Here is a 27,489-nt window from a genome sequence, read left to right as displayed (position 1 = left end):
AAATCAGTAAGGTCCAAAATATTCTACAAATTGATCGTTAAATCCAAAATTTTATAGGACTACAAAAATATACATATTTGATGCTGGGTAGATCTTGGATTCGTAAATATAAATTCTTGTTGGAACATCTTTGCATATTCCTTTCATCTTATCACGCACAATCGATTCCACTTCAAAGGAGGCTTTGAAACTTGAGTGCATGAAGTTGCAGGAGATTTTATGTCCTCCTGAGCTCGCTATGCGGGTTAAGTTGATTCTTGCTTCTGAGCTTTCTGATAAAATCAATTTATTTAAAGGAAGCAAATGCATGACAAAAGAACCAGAGCTTGGCAACTTTAGACATGTCTTTTACTTATTCACTATGCAAATAGCTCACTCACTTATTCTCATCAGTTTTGCAGGAAATAAGGGTATGTCGCACACTGCCTAGAATTTAAATTAAAATACAGCCGGGGACAAAAGTGCTGTAATTTTTATTACATTTTTTAATATTAATTTTACTAATGCGACGAGAGGGACAAGTTCCTGGTTGTGACTTTCTGAAGTCCGTGTTACACTAAATATGGAGTATTTTCCATTTACATTATTTGAGGCAAAAACATAAGACAATAAAATGTCTCTCGTGCTTATAAATTTTCTATTTTATGCTTTCATACGAAGCAGGGACGTGATGTCATAAATAAAGCCTGAAGCTCTGGTTGTGAGCTAATAACTAATTTCAAACTTTCTACTAATGTCGTTCCTTTTTCGTGGAAAAGTAGACTGCATATAAATATTTGCACATGTGCATGTATGCATATCTTTGCACTATATATGTATTTATGTATATTTGGGTTTCTAAAAAAAACTTATGTAACTTCTTTTTGCGATGTGACAAACATTAGTCAATCCTTGTTTCGCGTTAGTTAAATATCTACATGTTTTTTATGTTAATGGTTATAAATAAAATCATAATGATCTTTGATGAGTAAATACTACCAATGACTGAAGCAAGAATTTGAGCTTTTGCACGAATATTACTGATTGTGGGTTTGACGCCTTGTGCATTGCTATTAAATTGTGCAGGGAGGCACTGTCAGGACGAAATGGTAAAATGATTAGTGGAGTATCATCTCTTGAGGATTTCATCGGCCAAGCAGATGCACGCGAGACGTATGTACGTAAACATATCTCCGACTCAAGTGTCAGTTGGACCCAACGGTTATCGTCGTGGTGTGGTATTGGTCGTGGTGGGGTCGGCGGTATGTTTCTCGAAAGTTGCCCAAGAGTGTCCAAATAAAGTTTGAAATTTGAGTTGTGTTTATTACAGAACTTCTTGGCGTTTGTGGTGGATGATTGTTGTTAGTTGTGGCTGCCTCCTTGGTTTCATAGTTGTTGGTTAGCATTCGTTTATCTTGTGTTGGCTTTAGTTTGAAGTTGTACTTTTAGATAGTTCGAAGGAACATTATGTGATTAATCTTGACCTGAAGTTTGCTTTTACCGTGAATTCGGTTTATGGGAAACACGGGAATAAATACGTCATGGTAGCATTGTTGGAAATGAATAGTGGTTACGAGGCTGTTGTTGCTGCCAAATGATAGTTGCTTCCAGCTACAAATTATATTTTACGTACGTAGATACATACATAGTTATTAGTTTTATGTACAATACATAGATACTCAATATGAATTATGCAATTCGTAACGAATGAATATATTTATAGTTTTCAAATTCACAAGTACAAATTATACGAACTGATTAATGATAGATTCTTAGTTATATGTATCTTATCACGGGCTAGCTACTTACATAGATCAAGTTGGTCCATGGATTTTTGTCATTTTTGGTTTATTCTTTATTTTCAGAATAAGTGGCATCAGTCTATAGAACATTTATTTTCTCGTTTGTGTGGAAATCCCATAGCAGGATTAGTGGGATTAGAATTATGGATTCAGAGCATTAGTTAAATTACAGCATTTTTGGTCGAGAGAAAGTTTTTAGTTTGTAGCCAGTACCCATCCGTTGGGAAATAAAACGTATGTGAATTAAGGAATAACGACCGTGTTTTTCGGTCCATTGGTCCCTACTTCCACTCAAACTTGTAAAATTTTGACTGCACCGTGTTCCCCACAACCACTCTTCCGGTTTCAACATCAGCGCGTATGTACACAGAGTTGAACTGCAGCAATATTTGCCAAACTAACTTTAGTTCTAGCAGATAACATTTTAGTTCAATGTGTTTCTGCTACTTGCTCTATCAATGTTTTATATCTGAGGCTAAAGAGAAAAGGATCGTTCGTTTTCGGTTCGGTTGGTGGTAGTTGCAATGAGTTTGGCTTACTCCCACAGACAATGTGAAGATAAGTTGAGTCGACTGGAGTATTTGAACATATCCATACCATTTATCTCGAGTGAGGAGTAAAAGCAAATGTTGGATGGAAATGATCACAACTTTCCACCATTAGTGCACACGTAACGAGAAGCCACAGCGTGGAAACGGGGGAAACCCCAACGGGACCGGTGGTAGAGCTGTTTCACATGGTGGTTGTAGGTGATGGCGGAATCAGTGGTTACTTATTACAGACAGATATACATGATGGCTGACGGAAGACATGGCAGAATTTTGAATGCAGTGGATTAATTCATGAAAGGACTTGTTCAGTCTGATGCACCATCATCGTTCATCATCCACGACTGGTGACAGTATGGAAAGAGAAAGTGGGCAGCCGGCAGCTCTTGCTGTTTGATTGGAAAGTGCAAGTTTATAACGTAATATGAATTTATCGATAGGTGGAGATTTGAAAAAAAAATCATTACCGAATTGAATATTCCCAAATTCCCTTCACTACTATACAGATATTTTGCTGGAAGTAGGATCACGCACAAGTTTCGCAATAACCATTTTCCTATATATTACGATTAAAAGTTACAATGCGGAACTTGCTAGCACAATCCTATCCCGTTTTCAGATCAAAAATAACTTCCTCAAGTTCAACTATTTAATCCAACTCTGTTGGTAAAATTTATACAGAAAGCGAAACAAAAAGGGTTCATTAAGTTGCTTTTCTTTGAGAGAATTTAAATTTCAATGCAAATGCAATGTTTGCTTTACTTTTTATCACCATTCTTCATCTCGTCGTTCCAGATTCCCTTTCTTTCCACCTTGGTTGCTGCTGCTGCACCCTCACTTTCCATTGAAATGAAGATGCTACAACTCGTCCTTGCGCCTGTAGTTTTTAAAACTCGGAAACTTTTAAGTTTTGAATTTAACTCTGAAACACTTCCTCATTTTCATTTCTCTTTGCGTTGCTTTGTCCAACGCTTTTGCCTTTTTTCCTTGGTTCAAAGTGAAATGAGTTGATGAATCCCAATGCGTTAGTGTGCACTCGTTTTCATCTTCGAACTTTCATTAGTTGAGACAGGAGGAGGGTGAACAGAGAACCACTTCAAAATCATTTTGATTAACATACGAGTGAGTGATCTCTAGTCATGTTACTGCTAGCAGGCTGGGTTAATTTGAGATTACGTATGTATGTAGCTGGTTGGAGTTTAGATAATCTAATGGAAAAATGGAACGCTTAGAAATATGGTTGAAAAATCGGGTAATGTGCAAAGTTCGTCCTCTATGCATATTTTTTGGTTCTTAATGAAGTTATATTCATAAAGTTACTGACCTTTATAGTTACTTTTTCACAGTGTAATTTAATCAATGTGAACACTTTTAAAGGTATGCAGACATACATATGTACATACGTATGTGCCAGTACTATACTTCTGAAGTCTTGTACACACATTGGAGAAAGTCTCGCTTCTGTGTTTTCGTAAACCGGTGGGGCAACTTTTATATCCTTGTGCACAAATTGGTATCCTATGCTGGGAAAAGTAATAAAAAGACAATTTTCAGTAAATATTGTCATGTCACCTAAATCAAATTTGGAAGAAGGGTGGAAATGCAATTTTGAATGGCCTTCCTTGCTAGATATATGCACTCCCAAGCGGTACGTAGCATTTATACGAAGCTACCTTTATTCCTACTCGATCGACATTTTACTATAGTACGAAGAAATGAATTATGATTAGGAGGGCTGCATTGCACGCCATAAAATGAATAAAATACTTTTTTTTTTACTGGTGACTATTTTTTTAAATTATTACAAGGTTACAACCAACTCGGACTTGCATACCAAATTATAATTCAAACATTTGTTTTATGTTAGATATTTATTATTTTGCCTTTTCCTGATGGCTGTGAATATTTTAAAACTCACGTTTTGGATCTTTCACGAGTTTTCTTTTGGAGGATTCCAAAGAATGCGACCTGTTTGATGATTCGTTATTGGTTTCTTTCATTCTAGCGGTGAACGGTTGTGTTGTTTTCACACGTGTGTAGTCACTTTCTCTTCACACACAAGACGGGAGATCAGAGCCATCCACCTTGTTTTGGGGCTTGACAGGCGACCTTCAATATTCGATGTCTTTGGGGAATTCGCTGCTCGCGTGAGCAGTGAGACTGAAATGAAATTGAGAGTGTGGGATCACTCTGTTGTTGCATTCTCTGTTATGCTTCCGATTCCGTCTCTTTCTTCCTGCACGTGAGTTATTGGAGGTCTTAGGACAAAAGAGGGGTTCAATTTGTTCAAATTTCGTAGGAAGAAATCTTTCCAAAGTTCTTGTAGATTGTAAATACATAAAATATTACATACACATTGTATGCATGTAAAGTGCCAATTTATTTGTGTGTGTACTAAATACAATTAATTGTTTGTTTGTCACAGGATTCGACCGAGACCTGCACAACGTTCCACGACTATCATACGTCGGAGATTCGGATCGAGGGGTCCACAACTTGAGAATTGAGAATGTCACCCTGTCTGATATTACGGAGTACCAATGTCAAGTGGGACCTGGGAAAGGCAACAAGGCCATTCGCGCCGATGCTCATCTGAATGTACTAGGTAAGTTACCAATATAAATTATATTCCTCGGCAGCTGTGGAGTCACATCTACTGGTTACATCACTTTCGATGAAGCAATTTCATTTCCAGCTTATCACGAAATGAGGGCAATCTGTAAATTAAGTCTTGAATAAATAGCGAGGAAGGCAAATGAAATTAGAAAGGCATTAAATGGAGGTGTAAAGAGTAAGAAAGTGTGAAACCATTTCATTTTCATCACACTATTCTCCACATCCAAGCAACAAACAAAGTCCGACCGTATACGTATAATTTACTTCCTTCTTGTTCGGTGACAGTTTCGACGCCGTAGTGGCAGCGGCGGCGGCGGTTGTATAATTCTAGTAAAATTTAGAGGAAAGGCCAAGGAACGTCAGCGACCAAGTCCAAAGTTCAAGCAAGTGGAAGTGATTAGGTCGGTCGTGTCGGTGTTATATTATGTTGGGCGGGTATCTTTCCCAGCCGTAGAATTTAAGGAACTAGTTACTTTCTTTCTTTGCTGAATAAGCAAGTTCTCCTTTCGGCTGTCTATTCTTCCTCCAACATCACAGACCTTACTTATCGGGGCTTAAGAGAGTAGAAAGGAGAAGAAAGCCTAACCACCCACCCAACCACCCAACTTTCCAATTTCAAGCTTCAAGATGATGAAGGAATGGTGAATTACGAACGAATGCGTTGTTGTATCGCTGTGGATTCTGTTCTGTATTGAATTGGATGTACAAGGGCGACAGGCAGATTTGTGAGTTGCTGCTCTTGAAACGTTCCTCTCTCTCCGTGGACGACGGCAACGGCGGCGGCGACAACGACGACGACGAGACCCAACTCAACTTCCTTTCGGCTCCAGTCTATCCTTTTTTTGGGATACCCTTCTTGGAGAGATATTTGCATTTAATAAATAGTTTAGAGTTTGGAATTTAGCTATAGAATAAATAAAGTGTTGAGCCACTTTAGTCTTTACTAAGCCAGTAAGTAAATGGAGAAATGGTTGTTTTTGTTGGAAACTTTCTTCCTTGAGTCAGGACTGTAAATAGTTGATAATGGTAATACACAACAAGAAGGGCTTTGTTTTTGCTATTTCCAATCTTCATAAATTTTACGAGGAACGTGACTCTAAACTTTTTGACGTGGAATATTTGTTTACTACAGAAATTAATAAACCTTCCTCCATCCAATTATCTAAAGCAAATTTAGTATTCTTATTTCTTTATATATTTATCAAAATAATATGGTTGCGTAATATTACAACATTTAATTTAGTTTAAATATTGGAGAATTTGATTCAGAATAAATTTCTGAAATTTTGGGTGCAGCAAAAGAAAGCGTTCACGCTAGAAAATGATAAGGGTATCAACGGGCGACAACGCTAAATCTTTAACTGCGGCAAGGAGGCAGACAAAACTCAAGTGTCAGAGCTATGTCAACTTTTCATGATTCGAACCAGAAAATACAATCTTCTTTCATCTTTCATCCATGTCCCTCGATCCGTGTCGCAGACCCTTCTTTTTCCTTCTTCTTTGTCCTTGAAAAATGTGTCGTTCTGGATTCTCCAACTATTCTCGACTCATTCAGTAAAAACGATGCATTGCACGAGATTGGACGGATGTTGCGGTAGCTGAAATTTGTTATAAATATCACCTTGGTGGAGAAAGTGTTGTGGGAGGCAAATCAAAATGCACCTACATTTTTATACAAAGATATTCAATATTTTGTGCAACGACTATCATAACTTTTTCCCTCCAACTAAACATCTACTTTGAAAATGTGCATATATGTAGATATACAAAAACTAACATTTCTAAATAATATGTAAATGCTTTTTAGTCATAAAAACTCGACTTAAGTCAACACTTTGAACTTGTGGGAGACACAGAAAGCATGAACTTGCGTGCTCCTTCCTGCTGCTCTTAAACCCTTGTTAGTATTTTTTGAAGGTTTGAAATAGCATCTAGAAAAATAGAAACTATTCCGTGTTGTTGGAAAGGCTTACGTAAAGTGAGAGAGAGAGAAAGAAAGTGGTGGGGGAGTTGGAGTGATGCATCTTAAACGACGACACTCTGGCTATGGCACGAAACGTGTCAAAGAAAATAGAAAATGCATTGCAGTTGAATCCCAGATTTTGGAGAAAAGCCACTACCAACCTCATTTAAATGCATTCGTTGCATTTTTATTAGCTAAAGTGAAGAACGTGCTTTCACTTCTCTTACGATTGAACGTAACTGGTGGTGAGTTCCTGGGGACACTTGATACTGGCCAAATGGATTGCTTAGCACAACGTGCAAATGTCAACATGACCCATCCTTTCGAAAAATTTACTTCGTCTGGCCTTGATAATAATGTTTTTCCCATTCAATCGCCATAGTTGTACAGTAAACCTCAGTAGTTAAAGTAATTTGCACGAAAGTAACTTTGATTGCACACTTCAAATATGATAAAGAACTCCTGAAAGTAGCTGTGAGAGATCCTGAATATTTGATCGTTTGCATAGGGTCTCAAGCTATTCTGAGAATATGCAAACTCTCAGTGTGTTTAATCCAAGGACACCGTCAAGAAGCAGCCCAAAACTATTTCTGCTTGGGTCTGCTGATTTATCACACTTGGCAACTAGATTGCATCTGATTAGAATTTTTTGCAGTCATGGCGGTGCAAGTGGTGGTGGAGACCTTTGAAGTGTATGTGAGGAGAATATTTTCTATCTCTACGTATCGCAGGGTCGTTTTTTTCGTTTACTTATTTTCGTCTAGTCTGTTTAACCCAGTCAAAAAATTTAAGGATAGAGTCTAGCGAAGAATAAACCCCTATTGATCGGTGAGTTTAATGTCCCTCTAGCTAGATTCGTTTGCATGCGGTGTTTTTTGCAATACTCGATCTTAACCTCTCTGTTTGGAATTGGGTTGAATTACATCCGGATTATTTCCTGTGTATCGGGAAAAAGCAAAATGAAGCCGTCGTTTTATGACCTTAATTGACTTGTTCAAGGAGTTTTATGATATTGGATATTCTCATTTTAAATTCTATCGATGCCAAGTTAATAATAAGACACATGTCACGAGGCAAGATTGGATTGGACAATTCAAAGTCTATAGCAGCCTGCTCATTTTGAAAATTCAAGAAGCAATTTGAAGCTACAGACACTATCAGAGGAGGAGAAAGTAAGTGGCAATTTGAACCACCATTTATTTGTCAACTGCAAATTCGCGCAACAAAAGTATCTTGGATTCTTGTTTTGAATTGGGTTGGATTCAAAATTGTAAAGAAATTTAAACCAATGTTTTTATTGATCCGGATTCATTGTGTTCTCCTCTTCTAATTTACCCTCTTATGACATGTATTGGTTGAGCTACCCATTTTGTGATACCATTAAATCTCTAATACTCTGAACAACAATTTAAAGTATAGCGTGCCGTGTATATCCCCACCCAATAAATATCGTATATGGATGCTATACTTATTATATAGTGATTTGTAGGAATTTTATGAAGGTTCGAGGGTGCTTGGTTTTATCTGCTATATTTCTCGACTAACCGAATAAAAGTGAGGACAACCCAGAAGTTTAGACAATCAACGTTAGGTCGTTCTAGTACTACTTGAAGTAAACGAAATGAGACTGGATTTGTCGGGACTCAAAACAAACCACAAAGTCGTCGTTTTCCTGAAATTGCTGTTGAGTTGGCTTGTAAAATGAGGCAAGTGAAAGTGGATGGAACTTTTCTCCAATTCGCAGAGGTTTGTATTGTTCAGCCAAAGCTCCAAGTTTGTAAGGAATCCGGGTTAGGCCGCTGGGATGGAGAGACGGACGGACGGATGGATGGTGGAGTAAAAGTAGATTTACTTCTTTTGAGTTTTGAGTGATGTCCAACAGCGTACGAGAGTTGTTGGAGGAGGAAATATACTCGGAAAGTTGAGTTAGTTTTACGTTTACGTTCACTTTTGATGACTTTCCACTTGGCGACTCTGTATTTCTGCGCTCATCATGGTGCCTGTCTGTCACATGTGTTGTGACTCCCTTGTGGTGATTGTGTGGCCAATCCAACACCCACGAAGCGTCACCTGTCCACTTTCTCCGCTCTGCGAAAACGAACCCAAAAGTGAAAGCGAGCAATAACTTTAGTCTTGAACCATTCCTTAATTGAGTTCGGTCGGTCAGTCTAATTCCAAATTTCGTCATCGAGTCCTCTCAGCAGATCACAGAACTAGGCAAAACCAATTACCAACCCAGAGAGACATGGAGACATAACAGCGAGACAAGTGAAATGAGCTAGTAGTTTCGACCCTGCTGCTACACACATATAAATTAAATGAGCAAATTCTATCTCTCGAGAACTTTAGATGTAATGTGCACGTTTGAGAATTAAACTTGTCTCGTCTGTGCTACGATCGGAACGAATGGGTTTGAATTACAACCACAGCCTCCCTGTCATCATGCTTTCTCCATGAATGATTAAAAATCCAATTTGTTTGGAGAAATTGCTTTTTTGATATTTTGTCTTATAAAACTCTTCTTATCATTTATAAAAACAATCAGCGTAAGAATGATGAAATAACATTCTTACTACAAAGCTTCAACACGCAAAGAAAAATGTATCTGCATTATTTTGTCTGTGTTTATTAGCATGAGTAAAATATCGCAGAGTGCAATCAATCAAAAATTATAAAGAAAAATCCACAAAAAGTTAACTTAGCAAGAGTTCGTAGAATCTAACTGTCTAACCTTAAAATGGGAAAAAGTAGTAGACCTCCTCCAACTCTTTTCCTTCAGGGAGGAGGGTGCCAAGAATCGGGGGGACATTTCCTCGTTGAGTTGCGAGAGAGATTCTTTGGTGGAGAAAGGTAACAGCGTTTGACTGTCGAGTTCTTGAGACAATCCTCTTGCCAATTTCGTTGATGAAGGAGAGCCCCTCCTGTCCAAAGACGCCCGTCGTCCCCGTTGCAACTAGCACAAAGATAACCCGGTCCGTGAGAAAGGCATAGTACCTTTTTTGGGGTCTTCCGGTGGCAGCAGCACCTTGATGGCCGGTTATGTGGGAGATGACAGGCATAAGTGAAGTCTCACGCGAGAGACTTTCTTTTACACCAGGGGACAAGGGTCATCCCATCGGGTCTTTTTCCGTCTTGGTGGAATCATCCGAGTGGGAAGGCCCCCGGATGCAGGGTACTTCGAAGGAGCGAAGCGCCCTGCATGGGAATGACTCCGAGAGAAAGCAGGTCAGCCTCCAGCGCGGCCTTCAAAGTTACGTCGTATCTGTATTACGTATTTTGTAGGAGCATTATGTGAGCTATTTACCATTTTGTTTGGGGTTTCTGGTCATTTGTGATTGTGTTGTGGTCAAAGTCATGGCTCGTTTGAATTTGCATTGATTGTACTAGAACTTTGTTGAGGCTGCTTGAGACACGAGAGTCATTTGCAGCTGTTGGAGTGCCATTACAGTGGTCAGTCGTTCAAATGGCTAACATGGGCACAAAATTAGACCAAAAAACTCGAATTTTTCATCTGAACATTAGGCAAATGGGGTATGCACAGATTCGTTTGGTGGAGTAACGTTCGAAGGGCTGTTCCTACTTTGTGTATACTTGCAAATAATGGATGAATGTTCCCATTGATTCGAGGTTGGATCAAGCACTAATTTTTTGCCAAGGAAATATAAACTACTTTGTGAGACGGATTGTGAGACGAAAAGAGCTGGGTGGTTCTCTTTCAGTTCCGTCCTTGTCGTCGTCGTCGTCATCATCATCATCATCTTGGCCTGTTTTTTTTCTCTGTTTATGGGTAATCTTAATGATCCCCTTATCACGTGCCACGGCGTACGGTTGAATATGTTGCAGACTTTATCATAAGAATTTTGATAGGTCATTCATAGAACTAACATTGGGTGAAAGTAGTGCCTGGGAAAAATTTCGAAATTTGTATAAATTTGAGCAGGTCAATAAGTAAAATTTACTGCGTTACCGACTTTCTTTTAGATTTCGATGAATTATCCAACCTGTAAAAAGCATAAATTTATATATGTATATTCTGTGGTAAATATGTGTATAAATTCAAAGGCTGGTCAGAGGTCTTATGTCAGTTGTGTAAAGAAGCGTGTCCATATATGCACCTTGTATAACATGTTAGGATACACATCTACTTCCATAAAGCGTTAGTGTTAAGTCGCTGCCTGCCTGACTCTGTGATCGACTCCAAGTTACCCCCTAGAGGAGACAAAGGAAGCGGAGCAACCAGTGCATGAATGAATGCATGCATGAACATGTATATGCTGCTGCTACCCCACATACATTCACTCATCAATAGTGGTTATCATGATAAGTGATCGTGATAAACCCTATTAATTAATTATTTTAGTTTGAGAAACTCCACCCACAGCGAGTGGCATATCAATTCGAATGTATTTTTGACGCTGAATCCAACGCCGTTAATTGTTTTAACCTCCGAGGCGCCCGTGACCTTGCCGTGACCGTGGTGTTCAAATATGGGTTATTCGTGATGTCGCATATCAATTCGAATGTATTTTTGACGCTGAATCCGAATCCGTCAATAGCTTGGCGTTAATTGTAGAAGTTAACGGGGTTTATGGAACATAACGGGAGCGTGAAGCGTGGGAATTTAAATAGTTAGCTATGAAGTTACTCCCACGCGACGGGAATTTAAGTAATTAGCTATTCAACTACTCCCACAGGGGGAAATCAAATTGTACTGTGACCAGATTAATTAAAATGCAGCATGACTTGGGCAAACCCTCACTCTGATGTATGTATGTGGTATGACAAAGTCTCCACTGGGAATTATTTAAAGTATAGTATGACGGATTTTTCGCTTTGGGCACACCCCCCGAACCCGGCCTTGGCCGGGCTATACGCTAGTTGTAATAATAAATATACATGCCGTAGCATAGTGTCAGATGCACAGCATCCGTCTGAAATCAAAATTCCATCCTCTTCTTGTTGTCAATTATTCACTGACATCTGCACTTCACGTAAAATCACCCAAACTTCTGATTTTTTGCATAATATGTGCTTAGTTGAAGGTTTTAGTTTTGTAAGAACAGCAGATCAGAATTTATCTTAAATTCTGCACTTGTCAGATGAATTTTACTTTTAGCTGAGGCTGATTTTTATGATAGGATAGGTTATAGTGCAGGATCTAAAAAACATTACTCAAATAGCTTCGGTTTAGTTTTGGGGTCACGTTCATTTTCAGCGAAAAAATGAAAAGAGCTGGGATGAGATGGGAAAAGGCTGTATGGGAAGTGAAAGTGGATCTGAAGTTTAGACTTGCCAAAGAAAAATGATGAAGGATTAAAGGTACATGTCTCCTGTTTGAGAAGGCAACGTTAAATGATTTTGCAAAAAAAGCGGATTGAATTGATTGGAACCTCTGAGAGAATGTGAGAGGCAATCCGTTTGCCGCACTTGGAAGAACTCATGTCACATCTAATATCCAATTTTTCAGTGCAAATCCTTCCACCACCAACCAATCGAAATTGTGATTTAAGGGTTTTGGTTTAAAAAAAGCTTAAACTTTACTCGGTCAAATATTGAAAATATGTATACACCACAAACCTTGTCGAATCATCACAAATTATTAATATATAAATTTCAATGGGCTATGCATAAGTTGAGAAGATGAAAATGAGAAATTATTGGAATTTAAGATGAAATTCAATATTAAATATTCCAGCTAAATAAATATCTTTAACCATTTAAAGAGGACAAGTAAAAGTTACGATGTCCATAATTCGTGTCACCAGGCGACAGTAGAGTTACCTTAATTCGTGAGGGAGCTTTATCTCTAAGGGATCATTATTCGTAACCAAAAATGCCAGTCAAATATTGTACTCCGTGACAACTTTTTTCGCAAAATTTTTAATTTTTAGCCCGACCCAGGGCTTGTGTACCAGTGTTGTCCGTCTGTCCCACGCGATATAATAGTATAGTTCTGTGGTCCCATGTTAACTCTTTTTATATCGACTTGAAATTTTCCACACATATAAACCATCCAAATACACAACTCGGGTTCGAAGACTGGTTCGATCGGTCAAGTGGTTGGCCGGTGGGAGTCAAGGGTGACGAAAATTCAAAATTTGTATGAAAGTTGATAATGATTTGCTGCAATGAAAGAATATGACGTGGAATTGAATAGATTTTTATCATGAGATACGTTATGTTTTGACTCCATACTAAATTTTGGCTGATTATATAAATTTTTAGAAATCGGTGTGGACCACCCCCTAGTGTCCCTCTGGCCAATTTTTGTTCATATTTAACTTCCTAAATTATTTCATGAGAAGGCAGTAAGTATCTCTGGTTTTAATTTCAGCTTTCCATGTTAATTCCTGAAACTTGGTGGGGTCACCCCATAGCCTAGGGTCCTTCCAGATGAAAATTTTTCAGATTCCAATGTATACTCTTCCATTAAGAGCCATAAGAAAACTAAATGCCAAATTTCAGCATGATATGATGATTTTGAAAAATCAGTATGGGTCACCCAATAGGACCCTTCCATATGAAAATTTTACCAATTTGAGTTCATATTCTTCCTTTAGGACCCATTTACTACCTCTGCACCAAATTTCAGCTTTCTACGAAAATTTCGAAATTTTGGTGCATAATACCCCACCCACCCAGACGACCCCTACGGGTCAACCAGTGGACCGATTTTGTCCATCTTCGAATTCGGTTCCTAACTTTGTCCAATATGCATCTCGTAAAAATTTCAAGTCAATCGGCCAACTCGTTCCAGAGTTACCGAAAGACAGACAGACGGACGGACGGACATGACAATTACATAAGCCTTGGTTCGGGCTAAAAACAAATGTCGACGTCACGAATTATGGCGAATTTGCCTGAGAGCGACAAACGTCTACGTCACGAATTAAGATAAGGTTTTCTGTGGCAACATATGTCATCGTCACGGGTTATGAACCGGATTTTTGAGATGACATATGCCTTTGTCACGAATTATGGACAAGTCGCCAAAGCGACATATGCCACTTTCACAGATTAAATGGTTAAGAGTGATATGCTCGTTAAGGTTTGGGGTGAAATGTATGCATACCGATAGATATTTCGCTATTTTTCTATCTATTTCTAAACCTGGATTGAGGAACTGATGTACCTATTTAACCAGCAGCCCGAACGAAATCGGAGTCAAGGAAGAGTGTGACAATTCGTATGAAATATCGTTTTAATATTTCCTCCGACAGGATAGACTAATTTCAACCAAGCCCATAATTCTTTGGCATCCAAGCTGTAGCTCCTCTTGTAATGTACATACGAACGAACGTTCTACCAGATTCAAGTCAAGTCGTCGACTCACACAGAAGGAGAAGGAACCAAGCTCTTCAATTTCAACTCACCTCTTAAGATGCCCCATTCTTGGTCTTTATTCATGGTCCCTCAGCTGCATTTATATACATATTGGTGCCCAGGAGGGGTATGCATATGAATTGAAGTGATAAAAAATATTCTGTATATTTGAGTCCCGTCAGAACTGATAAAGTAGAGTTGAAATTGGAAGACATTAATTACTATGTTCGTGTAATGCATGTCTATATCCAAGCTGCATGTATTTATACACAAACTTGTTTACTAGGTCAAACATGGTAATTTAATTCTGGCAATGAATTTCATTCATTTTTGGACTTTGGGAGAAACGACTTATTAGGTTCTGAACAAGTTTCTCTTTAGTTATCCAACTCGAAATGAAGTAAAAGCAGTGAAGTTGTGAATCCGAATCGTTTTCTTGTTACTTTTGGCTAATTTCCATTAGGATTTTGGAGAGTGGCCAAAGAAATTCGCTCTCCAAGCAAAGCAAGCACATAGCTGAGTAAGGCGTCCAATGGAGAAAGTCAAAATTGCCGTCTACTTACATTCAATCCCACTATTATCATAGTATTGCAAATGAGTGGGTCTGTACTGCATGCATATGTATGCAGTAGTAGAAGGCGGCCGTATTATGGTGCTGCTGAGGTTATGAATATTGCATTTATTCTGGTTCTGGTTGCTGTTAAATGTATGGTGTTAAATGTTTTGTTCTCCTCGTACATACGTACTTAGCACTATTGCATATATGCTCTTGACACATTATTTATAAACTTTCTCTTCCTGTTTAACCAACTCAAATGTGATAACGAGAAATACTTAAATCTCGTCAATAAATATAACTTATCTCCACAATAACGAACAAAGGATTTCCCTATTCTGGGTTCCACCTTCTTCTTCAGGAGTCAAGACCGAATGTGTGCCTGGAGAAAGACGAGAAACAATGACTTTCTCTTCTGGTCATTTATTTATGTTAGAGTTTAACGCCTTTAATAACACATAATTTGAGCAATACAAGTCAAATGGCCTGCATGTGTCGTTAACTTGCTAGAATTATTGGGCAGTGCTGTGATTGTGACTTTAGAGAATTCTTAATTAAAATACGATGCCAAAATTGCTCCTCAATAGTTTAGGGACAAATATGTATGTAAATGTTCAATGTAATGTTTCTACGTCTTCATTGTATTGGAAATTAGATGTTAGAATAATGCTATCATTTCTAAGTTATCTGTTTCCCACAAATCTTGCGTTTCTTCATGAGAAAGTAAAGATATTATTTGCAACGAGAATGATGTGCTTAATTTATTTTATGAGATTATCTGGCCAAGTAAGCTAAGGAAATTGGTTAGTAGTGTTCCCCCCAGATTTGCAATGCATTTTCTGTTGCTAAATAAGCAGACTATAGTGTCAATAGTAGTACAAAATAAATACCAGTTCAATTATATGTATTGGTCCTGCTGAGTAGTATTTTAAGCACTAAAGAATTTTGAACCTTCTTTTAATTAGGATTATTAACTCCAAAGCTTGCGGCGGTGGAGCATGTAAATGCATCATCACGTGAAAACTTTAATTATCTAAAGATAAGACAGGCTGAGGAGAGTGGATATTTTTTAAATTAGAATTTTAATCCCGACATATCAGAAATTATGTTGTATGAGGTTGAATTAGAAGTGTACATTTTAAGCAGTTTATATTTATTTAGCGTTCGGAATGATGAGTGTCGAGTTGGCATGTCGCAATGTTGGTGGGGTCGGAGGTGATGCGGACGATGATGCAAATGGGCTCAGGCGCTGAAGATGCCAGGAAAGTGGCAAATGGCAAGAAGGAAGTAGCACAAGTTGAACTATTGATCCGTTCATCCATCCATCCACATCCGCAGTTTTTGAGCTTTCAGTTTTAACTCCCTTTTCCCACTTGTCTCTCACTTGGTGGGTGGTTGCTTGGGTGGAGGAGAAAAAGATAGATGAGCTGCAGAATAGAAATGCCCAACTTTTTATATCCTCCTCAAATGGGAATAAAAACTTGAAATTGGTCACAATCCGGCCTCTTTACCTAACTGTATTATCAAATATAAAAGTCACGCTGGGCTTCTGGCACTTTACATATTCACCCCGCATTGCTGCTCCTTTGTCACTCGTCCTATTGTCTGCGGCCTCTGGTTGTTGAGTTGAGCGCTTATCTTATTACTCTCCCACTCGGAGGGATCTCCCAACCTCTCCCATCGCATCTGTGGTGGTAAACGAATCCGAATCTGGGCAGGTTTTATGTTTCAAGTTGGTTATTGTTGCATCGTATTTCAAATCTCTATACACACATATCTGCTCGATCTCCCATAAGTTGAGGTCTCAAGGAGTCTTATATTTTTGGGCTTGACCTAAATCAGGAGGAGGAGAAAGTTTAGGGCGACATTTTATTTTGCATGGTAGACAACTTAAGCCGAATGTTTCACTCTGGCAACAAATTACTCTCCCATTGGTACACATTGTTGGAGGGTTTTTCTGTTGGGAATCCCCCGGTTTGTTGATTTTAAAGACAAGTTTAGAGTTTATACACACTGCACACGCATTCCCAAGCTCACCCCCTTCCGCTGGAACACACTTCTCAATTTGTATTCGTTTAGGAAGAAGAATTTCACGGACTTAAGCACGTGAGAATGCTTTTGAGCAGCCTTAATTTCTTTCCCTTCCCCACCACCCCCTCCGAAATGAAATTGGTTCATGAAAAGGCGGAAGGAGAGGAAAATAAGGTACATACATACAGCACAGGAAGAAAAGGAGTCGCAAAAGACGGAGGGAACGAATGCGAGCAGCTTTGTATGCATCATCATCGGATAAATAAAAGGAACTGAGAAAGTTTTCACACGTTCCAAGCGGAGCAGGATGTTGTAATTCTTTCAGATGAAAGCAGCAGCAGAGTGGGAACTGAGCCAGAGAGAGAAAGAGAGTGAGAGGAGTGTTTGAATTTGAATGTTTTTTACACAGGATGAAAAGGAAGATGAGAGCTGACGCAGAAAATTTCCACTAAACGCTTACTTTATTGTTATGATAAGAAGACACAAGCATAGTTTAGAGTAGATAGCTCTCTGCGTATCAGATGGTGGTCCCTTCTCAGTCGCCACCCAGCAAGGAGGAAGTCTAACTAATAATGCAATACCCAATGGCATGTTCTGATATGTGAAGAAAGGAGAAAGTGGTGTAAAGTGTGTAAAAGCGGTGAATTCTGCTAATGTGAGCTCAACAAATTCGGTGATAGTCCCCAAATAATAATAATAATAAGGTCTCGTCTCGCCTTGCACTTTCTCGATTCTCACAACCAAGTCTCACTCCGTCTGCACCTCTCAGGAAGATACAAAAGAGTCCATTCTTCTACTCATTTCTCTATTTTTCTCCTCATACATATATTGCAAAAAGCTTTAGTGTTTTGCACAAAATGTTGCTTGCAAAAAATTCATTTCCTGGTTAAGTGGAAATCGTAAATCACTTGTGAAATTTTTACGTGACTATTGTTTTGGAATGTAGAAACCTATACACATATGTGTGCCAGCCAGTCAGTCAGGCACTTGGGTATGTTGTGCCGTGGCGTAGATAGTTTTAGTATTTAATGGGAACAAAAGTAGCTGGAATAGTTGGAGTTGAATTCCATTTATTATTAATTAGACTGTTCTGATGTCATTAGTAAAATAAAGGCTGTTAGCAGGCTGCACTTGAATTGAATCCTATTCTGAAGTGGTGTCTGGTTCAGTTGTCACACGCAACTGAAAACAACATTGCAGTTGATGTGTTGTAAATTTGAAGCCATACCATGATGCGGGCATTGTGATTGTACAATGTACATAGTCTTCTCGCCTACTATACGTGCATAATACATATTAGTTGCATAGCTGAACTAGGACTCGTATAGAAGTGAGAAGTAGCGTAGGAGGAGGAAGAAGCTGTGATTTCCTAATTACATTTCGCTCCTCAGAGTAGTTGGCTTCCTTGGCTTTCTCTCTAATGATTTCCTTACTTTGGTCAAACTGAAGGGATTCAATCCTGATAATAGAATGGCCTATAATACCGATCCGGAGGGTTCAGTCTCCTCCGCCGCTCATTACCTTCTCGAATGCACAAACTTGCCATGGTACTAGTAATCTAATAAGTTGGGACTCTGTGTCGGATAGTGAGAATCTATCTTGTGCTAAATAATAGTTACTCCAACAGCCTTACCGAGGGTGTAAATACATTTATTTCGCTATACGAACGCATGGAAATCGATAAATGCCTAGTACCAAATAGAATGTATGTACATAATTCGAGTATTATAAAGACAATATGTACACAAATATTTACAAGTTTTATCCCAATTTTTTTTTGTAACAATTGGGTTTGTATTTTTTAATTTCAGTTCCGCCGAAATCAATGGAGATTACAAACCATGGCCCCGACGCCACGATCACGTTGAAGGAGAAAGAACAGACGGAATTGGAATGCGTTGTGCGAGAAGCTAGACCCGCGGCTTCAGTCATCTGGTATCGAAATGATGTCGTTCTCAGAACTGGTAAGTGGATATTTGATATTTCAAGTCAATACTTTTTAAGCACTAAGAATCTAAGCTCACTCACTTATGTCTGACAACTTTTGGTCAATATGTAAGTAAGCACGACAAACCTTACATAACACTCCCGAACGAATACGGAGTAAGCATGTATTTGTAATTCGGTTCTGTGTTAACGGGGATTTTGCATTTATTTTTGGAGCTACGTATGAAATGTATAAAATGAAGGAGGGTTCTTCCATTATCCAGTAAATTGGCCACTTGCAGGGAAAAGCTCTCATCATTGTTGAGGGGAATGTAGGAACCCAGTTTAAAAGCATTTGTTCTTTATGGGTCTGGTGGAGAGTGCAATCTGGGCGATGATGGTAGACAGAATTGTTGGTGGAGAGGGAGGGCTAATTGCTCATAATGAGGCGAATGTGAAGGTAGACACTTTTCTCCGTGTTCCAGGCGCACTTAATTCCCTTCCGGCTATTACCGCTTGCTTCTCCCATGTTCATTTCATACATATGTGAGCTTAGCCGTCCACCACTTTATTCTGATGCTCCTCGTATTCCGGTCCAGCCAGCTACAGACATGTTGCTGCATTTTAACAGTTTCTGGAGAAAACTTTTCATTTTCTTCACGATTAGGTATTTTTACAACGTACTTGAATCCCGCACTGTTGCATTGGGCTGCAGTTCTAGGTTAATTCGAATTTGAGCCAGTAGTAGTTCGCGCCTGTCTGTCTGTCTACCCGATCTTTTTTAACCTTCGTGTTCGCAGAGTATGTAAGTGCTTTCTCCAGTACTTTAGGTGCAAAATGTTGTGCTGAGATCAGGTGAAATTTCGACGGGCTTGTTGTACATATGTACAACACCGGCTCAACTTTATCCTACACTTGTCGGAAATGTTGCTCATCTGCATCTGATATGATCTAGCAATCAACAAATTTTAAATGATGGATCCGCTGTGTTTTAGACGAGAAATAGCATGCCTGCCAAAAACGTTGTTTGCTGCTCACTCTTTGTTGAAATGGGCTGAATAGTTGCATTGATATGGGACTTGACAACTGCGTATATCGAGACAACTGATATCCTGACTTGGGTCTTATTAGCAATACTTTCACTTTAGTAGCAAAATTCTATACATGAGGTACATGCACACATTGGTGTGGTAGAAAGTGATGATATGGCGACGGAAGTATGTATGTCACACCCACCGGAACAGATAAGAAAGAACGTGAAAACTCTGTTGTAAACGCTTTTCCTGGGTCACTTTTGACGATTCTTGCTACTACATGTATCGTTATTATAAGATTAATATGGGAACGGCAGATTTGTTGATCATTAGAAATTCCTACCATCCACACCAGCCATCTTTGAAATTGTTTGGCGGTATTTTTTCATAACTCACATGAAAAAATGTATCCCTTAAACGGTTTCCCTGCATGTTTTGTTTGTCTTTGGAAATTTATTAAATTAGGAATTCACCTGCCCCTCTGAGAGTACTCGGTCAATTCCCCTTGGATGACCATGCATAATATGTAAAGTCGTTCGTTCCATTGAAATGTGCATTTTATTCCTTTTCAGGATTTATTTGCGTGTAGCCAGGTTAACTTATTTTGACACAACAATCGTACTTTCATGCATGTACGTGTATTTCTATTTCTGTCCATTTTTATGCTAGATAAAACAAGTTGTAGGAGAAAATCACTGGGAATTCTCTTGCACCAGCAAAGGGTTGACTTTACTTTTGCTCGATCTGCCATGCACGGCGTAGGAGGAGGACTAGGTAAAAATCCTGTCAGTGGATTGACAGAAGGTAATAACAACTTTCTTTTGGGAGCACAGAACCGAAGGGTTGTTTGTGTAGACGTGATGAGTAAACCGTAGCCAATAAAGTAAGATCCTCCTGGAACGGACGGACAGACATATTCAAATGAGAGCATTCACCGTGAAAGTCTACTAAATTTAATGAGATGAGCTTTTCCTCCACCCATGATGCCATATCCCCGTCTTCCACCAGCGACTGGCTCGTGGACCTCCTAGCATCTCTTTTTCCGATCATCAGCATTGAGATTGAACTATTTGGTTGATTGAACGGGCGTCCCAAATTTCATTTTCTGAATTTAACCTCGAGGACTGGTTGCTTTGTTATCCTAATGCTATCAAAATTAGATAGGCCCTTCTCAATTCAAATCAAGAAAAGCAAGTGGCTTAAGATTTTCCTGATTCACGTCTTCCCAATCGTCAAGTCGTCTCAATTCAATCCTTTATTACATGTCGACGACCATCCACGGTTCAGCTGTGTAGGTTGGTACGTAGCAGTTTAGCTACTTCGGGAGTTGGAGGAAAGACGAAGAAGATTGGATTTATCTGAAAGCAGGAGCAGGATGTACGCATGCAGATACATATAAATCTCTACAATCTAGTTTAATCCAATTTTAGTTACCTAGATATATGTGCACATGTACATGCGAGACGCCGGGCTTAATTTAAATTAGCACAGCATATCGTAGAAATTCGACTTGTTGTTGTGTGCTTGCATCAATCCATCTACTTTGGTTTAATTAGATTCCATTGATTAAATTCAAAAAGATTGATGAATTTAATTAGTCCATTCATAAATACTTAAATCGATTCTTTAATGTACAAAATAAATGCACAATTTTGTAAAATTTTCGTACTTTGTAGCTTATATTAGAAATTGAATTAGTCAATTAGAAAGTTTCAGGAGCTCAAAATTATCCAATTTTGCCAAAAGGTGCCGGCAGGTGCATCCCTTGAAGTTGTTAGTTAAATTGTTATGATAAATGTTCCAATTCATCCGGTGCACTCCGTTGTTGAAAAGTAAATATGCAGATAATATGGGAGGATATATAGAAAGTGGGAGAATCTTCTTTAATATGCCAAGATATGCATGCCACCAGCAGCACATGGTTGAATAACTCTTAAAAACATAGAAAATTGACTTTTCTCCATTACCACAAATAAAAGTTGGAGCTGGTAATCCTACTATGCGTTTGGGATATGTGAAATGGACAAAAGAATGATTTTGTCTCAGAATTCGGTGAATTCCGGTCATAATTCAAGGTTTTTGCTGAATATTAAATGGTCTCTTGGACATTTATGGGTCTGAATTTCCCTTCTGTGAACCCAACCTTCGACTTGGACTCATCTTCGACGTTCACCCGAGAGCCTTATACACACGAGAGTTGCTGAAATGGAGGTCAAACAAGTTTCCTTTCCTAGTTCATTCACATATAGCGGGCTGGATTTGGATGGAAGATCCTATCTGATCTCCCGAAATTTATTTATACTCATTGCAAAATTGGAGAAAGTGTATATGCGGCATACTACCGACTAGGGTTGCCGGGGAAGCATCACATCCCGTACATAAAGTGAAACATTGACCCATTTTGTGTGTCAAGTCGGAGTGGAATAGGATATAAAAATCACACCGGATCGGAAGATATTTTTCCGATTTATCTTCCTGCGTTTGAGGAGTTCATTGGTTCAAAATGTTCTATAATATGCCAGAGAGTGATGGGACTTTCACTCGCCAACATGCTGCCTCCTCCACCTCTGCCCAATTCCTAACTCAAACCAAATGAACTATCAATCTACTTAATAGAACCGTATATTCTCCCCAAATTGTCAAGCATTTCGCGTGTGTTCTCACTTTCCCAATGTATTTTATTTTATTGAGATGACCTATGAAGTGAATTATGATTGGCGTATTAATTCAATGTGTAATAAGACCATTGGGTTCCAGCAAGGTAAACATGGCAGCTTTAGTATTAAGTATCAAGAAGAAGATACGTATGAAAAATAGTGATGACCTGATGGTTATTATTGCCAATTGGAAACCGTTTGCCCCATTTTAATAGCAATTTCCAGTCACAGTTTATTACAGACTAGAAGATTTGTTGCATTGTTATTTTCATAAGGTTTTCGCTCTTTGAAAGGTTGACACCATCTGTACTTGTGCAGTCGTTTAAACTATGCTTAATTTGTTTCAGAAACTCGAGAAGATACGACGGAATTGGTTGACGTTGTTGTGTCTGGGACAACAATTCAGAAGAACACGACCAGGTCTAAAATTAAATTTCTTCCATCCTCTGAAGATGACAAGGCTCGTTATGTTTGTGAGGCGAGACATCCAGCATTGGTTCGACCACAACAAATCTCTGTGCATCTCAGCGTTCAATGTAAGATTTTTATTTAAGAATAACATTTTCCAAGAAAAAATGAATTGTAACTACTTTGATTTTAATAGATCCTCCTGGCGCCCCACGTATTGATGGATACAATGAAGGTGAAATCATTAGAGAAAACCAGTCTGTATCGTTGACGTGTATATCTAGAGGTGGAAACCCAAGTCCAGGTACAGAATTACAAAAAATAATAATAAGCTACATATAAGCTAACTATCTTTAATCAGTTAATACTGAATATATAACGATGCATACAAAAATGATTTACATAAATAGATTGTTTACAAGTAACATAAAGTAGAATAAGGTGGATATCTAGAAAAGTAGTTTTTATAAATCATAAGTAATTTTGTGAAAATTATTATTAACAGAAAATGTTTGATTATTACCTGAATAGAATTGATTTGGTACAAGAACGATGTCCGAATTGACTCGACCTATGCAACGTCCTATCGGGAATCTCGAAATGAACTCACGTTCATGGCAAACACAAGAGACAATCTGGCCAACTTTCGATGTGAAGCGACCAACTTGATGAGCTCAATCCCCAAAGTTGCTGACGTTGTTTTAACAGTTCAATGTAAGTCAGATTTGAAGTTTTAAATGCCATAGCGAGCGTTATGCGAATAAGCAAAAGTCCACAAGAACGTTCATACTTCTGATGTGCTTTGATTTTGCTTATATGCATTTACTTGTTTTTGATTGGTACAAACAAAGCACTCTGTCTTGATTGATAGCTCTCTTTCTGCTCAGTTTCGCTTGTTTCATGTTGTGTTTCGTGATAAAGTTGCAGATTTAACTATTTGTGCCAACAGAAAGGCAAGGAAATGGATAAATGCTAGAGTTGCTGATTTTTTAGGTTGTTTCATCTTTGATCCTTCTTCAACGCGAGACGTTTCATTTTTCACACGTCCAAGCCAACGTAAAGTAGAAATGATATATTGTGGCCGAGAATATGTAACAGACAGGGCGAGATGAGCATAAAATATGACCAACAAGCTCACATTGAGACATGGTGTTGATTTTTTGGCTGTATTCTTTCTCTGTAACAATTCATCAGGAATTCAGAAAGCAAATGAATGAATCTCTAGAATTTGATGTTGCTGAATCTATATTTCTCAAATTGATATTATTGATGTTTGTTCAATTTGTGTGAACACGAGGAACAGAGTGAATCAGCCAACCCATCACTCAACAGCCAAAGTGAGGAATTGGGTTGGATGGATTGTAGATCAAGATATTTCTGCTGCTGGAATGAAGATCCTTTTGTTTCTGGGACCAGGCATTAAGTCCAAGTGTAAACAAGAACGTAGTCTGCTGTGCGATGCCTCGTTGTTTTCTAGATGAAGATTGATTTCCCACTCTTGCTTTCTTTTTTCTTGCGGATGTGAGTGAGTGACGGCTATTTGGTTGGCGTCGACTAATACAACGCATAATGTTGACTATGACTAAATACTTAAGAGGCTCTTGGCAATCATTATTATTTTTCGTACTTGATGTATTAATTGAATTAAACGTTTTTTCTCCAAACACTTTAAAGATTTTTCAGTGGTTTTAAAGAATTCCAATACTTCCTGCTAGTTCAGACTCTAGAATTACTGCATATTCCCAGACTACTTGCAACAAATCCTGATAGAATATATACGTATTTATGCAAAATGTGCCAAATTTTAATTACGAGGAAGTCATTCTTTTAATTGCAATGGGATTAGTGGAATCAGTTAACAATAGTTTTCCGCATTGTCAGCGATTGTCAAAATATTTTTTTTATTGTTTGTTGCATATTCTGTCCCAGCTCGTTCTCTTCTCTGTAACGTGTAAGGAGTTCAATTTAAACAATACGGAGAATTTTCTTATAAGTTCAGATGTTGTTGACACGACGCCAATGCGCCCTATTTTTTCTCATGTTTCTTCTTGGCTGCCCTGTTTCGGTGTTCTTCCTCGAGCAAGGTGATACTAATGTGCTCAGTCGCCCTGCATAATGACATGCCGTGGCAAGAGAATAACTCAACTCGAATCCGGCCAGCTTTCAACAACCCCCAGCCAGCCGGATCCGGCTTATGCTTACTTTCTTTCTTTCTTTCTTTTCTAGAGAAGCAGTGGCAGACAGATTTTAATATCTTGATCCATTTGGCCATCAACTTGTACATATTAAAAATTATTCCTGTCTCTCCTTCCTTCGTATTTCCTCTGACAGCTCTTTTGTCTTGTGTCTCCACTCTCTAATGAGTTCTGCATGAGCTGGTCTAAGCTCTCTCTCTCTCTCGTTCGTTCTCCACTTTTTCTCTGCTGCACAAACCTCACTGTGAATGAATGAATGCTACTGTTTTCGGGGTTGCTGTAATTTGCAACCGTTGTCTTTTTGAAATGAGATGGTGGCTTGGTGAAAGGCAATTTTGCTCGCAAATGATTTTTATGAATTCTATTTTTATATAACCTTTGGTTGACTTGTACTTTTTTAGACGAGCTGATGCATATATTACTTTCAGTCATTGGTATTAAATTGTTTCTATTTTCATAAAGTATTTGTTGTTACACATGGATCATTCTTAGGCTTGAGTGATATCTTAAGCTATTGTGGATCATAAAATCACTTACGAAATCCAGTGAAGATGATTTCAGAGCAGATAAAACTGGTCAGCTTATCCTTTACCGTACGAACGACTACTTTGGAAGAGGTCATAAATGTTTTTAAAATGGTGCAGTTAATGAGGTATATTACTAGTCAAGTTTTAGAGGAGTGAAATTTATCTCGGAAGTCCCACTGTGCTTTCTTTTTCACTCCGATGAGCCGGAGCATCTTGGGCTGAACCACAGAGCACCTACATGCGTACGTACCTCCATGGAATGAATCCCTTGTCGAGGATGATCATCGTCCTCGTTTCCTCTTAAAATGTCCACTACCCACCATAGCCTGCAGTGCTGGTTGTACTCTTTCGAAATGGGGTACTTACGGGTCGTTAAAGCCAGTGACTTGGAACAACTAGGGCTACTTTTGTCTTGTTCTTATAAAGGGAAATAAACCTGATAGTGAGGATGGCGGCGTTGTACAGAGCAATAAGATTAGATAGACACGAGGAAAGTGTGGTGTCGTCGTCGTCATTGAGGTTTGGCTTGTGTTGTTGTTGCACTTTCTCCTCGTCATCATCCGCTGGTTGAATCGCTAGTGCAAATCGTTATTGTTTTCCCTTAAACATATCCTCACTTTTACCTTTTACTCCTGCTAAGTATTGCCAGTTAACTGCTTCCACCACGAGTCTCATTTTACATGCCAGTCAACCATTACGGAAAAGTGGTGTGTTCACTGTTTACTTATCGTTTTACGTTCGATTCGCCCATTTTTGGGTGAATGCTGGCCTAGCACTTGACATGTGTTGATAACTTACGCATTTGGAAGATATCGTGTTATAATTCTGCATAAAATCATAATTCTACAATGATAAATAATTCATAATTGCTGCGAACATATGACGTTCGGTTGGTCAAGCCAAGACTTACAAAGAAAATGAAGTTATTCAAGTATATTGGGAAATGAGACACTCTGACTTGCTGTAACAGCCTATATACTCTTGAAGCTAATTGGAAATATAGATTGGATGCAGTTTCATGCCATTGGAAACGGCATGAAATTGTTGGTGCTAGAGGCGAGACAAATAATAGGATGAGATGACAATGACAGTGAACCGGAGGGGACTACAAGGAGACAATTCATTTATTTTGCTGACAATAAGTGTGAACGAAGCAGGGCTCATGTTGACCTTCCATATACACATATCGTGCAATAAAATATATTGGAAGAGGGTGCCGCCTTGTGACTAATCAATCAAGATGTGCCGTTGACTAGAAATGATTGGGCGATCACATTCAGTTCTTTTTTCCATAGCTCGCTGCGATACTTGTGTCGTAGAAGAAGGAAAACTGATAATTAGAAATCGCTTGCTTAGTATATGGACGTGATCAAGCTTACTAAATATAATGCTTTTCCTTTCATCGTTTGTAAAAGTAAATACAAACCACGTTATGCATATGCATAAATTAAAAATATGAGCATTTTCCAATTTATTATGCTGTACTTGCAGTTCCACCCAGAGAAGTGAAAATCACGGGAGTAAACGAAGGGAAAATTGGCGACATGATTACTCTCAACTGCGCGTCAACAAATTCAAATCCGAAAGCAGACATAGCTTGGTTCAAAGGAGGAGTGAGTTTGGACAATCCCTTCACAACAAGCTCAGTGTCCCCAGATGGAGGCTGGACCACGCAGTCCAATGTCACCTTTAAAGTGGAACCTGGTGAAGGGAGCTTCGTGGTGACCTGTCAAGCCATAAATAAAGGTCTCGGGGAATCCAAAGTGGCGTCGCATACTATCAACGTGATCCGTGCTCCGGGTCATCCAGTCATTTATAAGACGAGTCTCAATTTTAGCGAAGGTTAGAAAAATGATTATTACAATTATTACCATAAAGTATTGTACAATTTTATTCATCAATTATTCTGACAAGTTGCGTACAA

At 38.7% G+C, this 27,489-nt stretch overlaps 1 protein-coding gene across 2 annotated transcripts in view; it reads left to right on the top strand.

Annotated features, from left to right (window-relative positions):
- LOC110843392 (nephrin) overlaps positions 1 to 27,489 on the top strand; it is a 130,790-nt gene that overhangs the window by 93,029 nt on the left and 10,272 nt on the right. For both annotated transcript variants that reach the window (XM_035848676.1, XM_035848675.1), the window contains exons 4-9: positions 4,755 to 4,934; positions 18,630 to 18,782; positions 22,783 to 22,971; positions 23,040 to 23,147; positions 23,375 to 23,557; positions 27,057 to 27,407. In XM_035848676.1, coding sequence (XP_035704569.1) covers positions 4,755 to 4,934; positions 18,630 to 18,782; positions 22,783 to 22,971; positions 23,040 to 23,147; positions 23,375 to 23,557; positions 27,057 to 27,407 — 1,164 coding nt within the window. The remainder of the gene's footprint in view (positions 1 to 4,754; positions 4,935 to 18,629; positions 18,783 to 22,782; positions 22,972 to 23,039; positions 23,148 to 23,374; positions 23,558 to 27,056; positions 27,408 to 27,489) is intronic.

This window comes from Folsomia candida, unplaced genomic scaffold (genome assembly GCF_002217175.1).
Source record: "Folsomia candida strain VU population unplaced genomic scaffold, ASM221717v1 Fcan01_Sc002, whole genome shotgun sequence".
In the NCBI taxonomy this organism is placed as follows: Eukaryota; Metazoa; Arthropoda; class Collembola; order Entomobryomorpha; family Isotomidae; genus Folsomia; species Folsomia candida.
The sequence above is the reverse complement of the archived record's forward strand: the minus strand, read 5'-3'. Positions and strand labels throughout refer to the sequence as shown.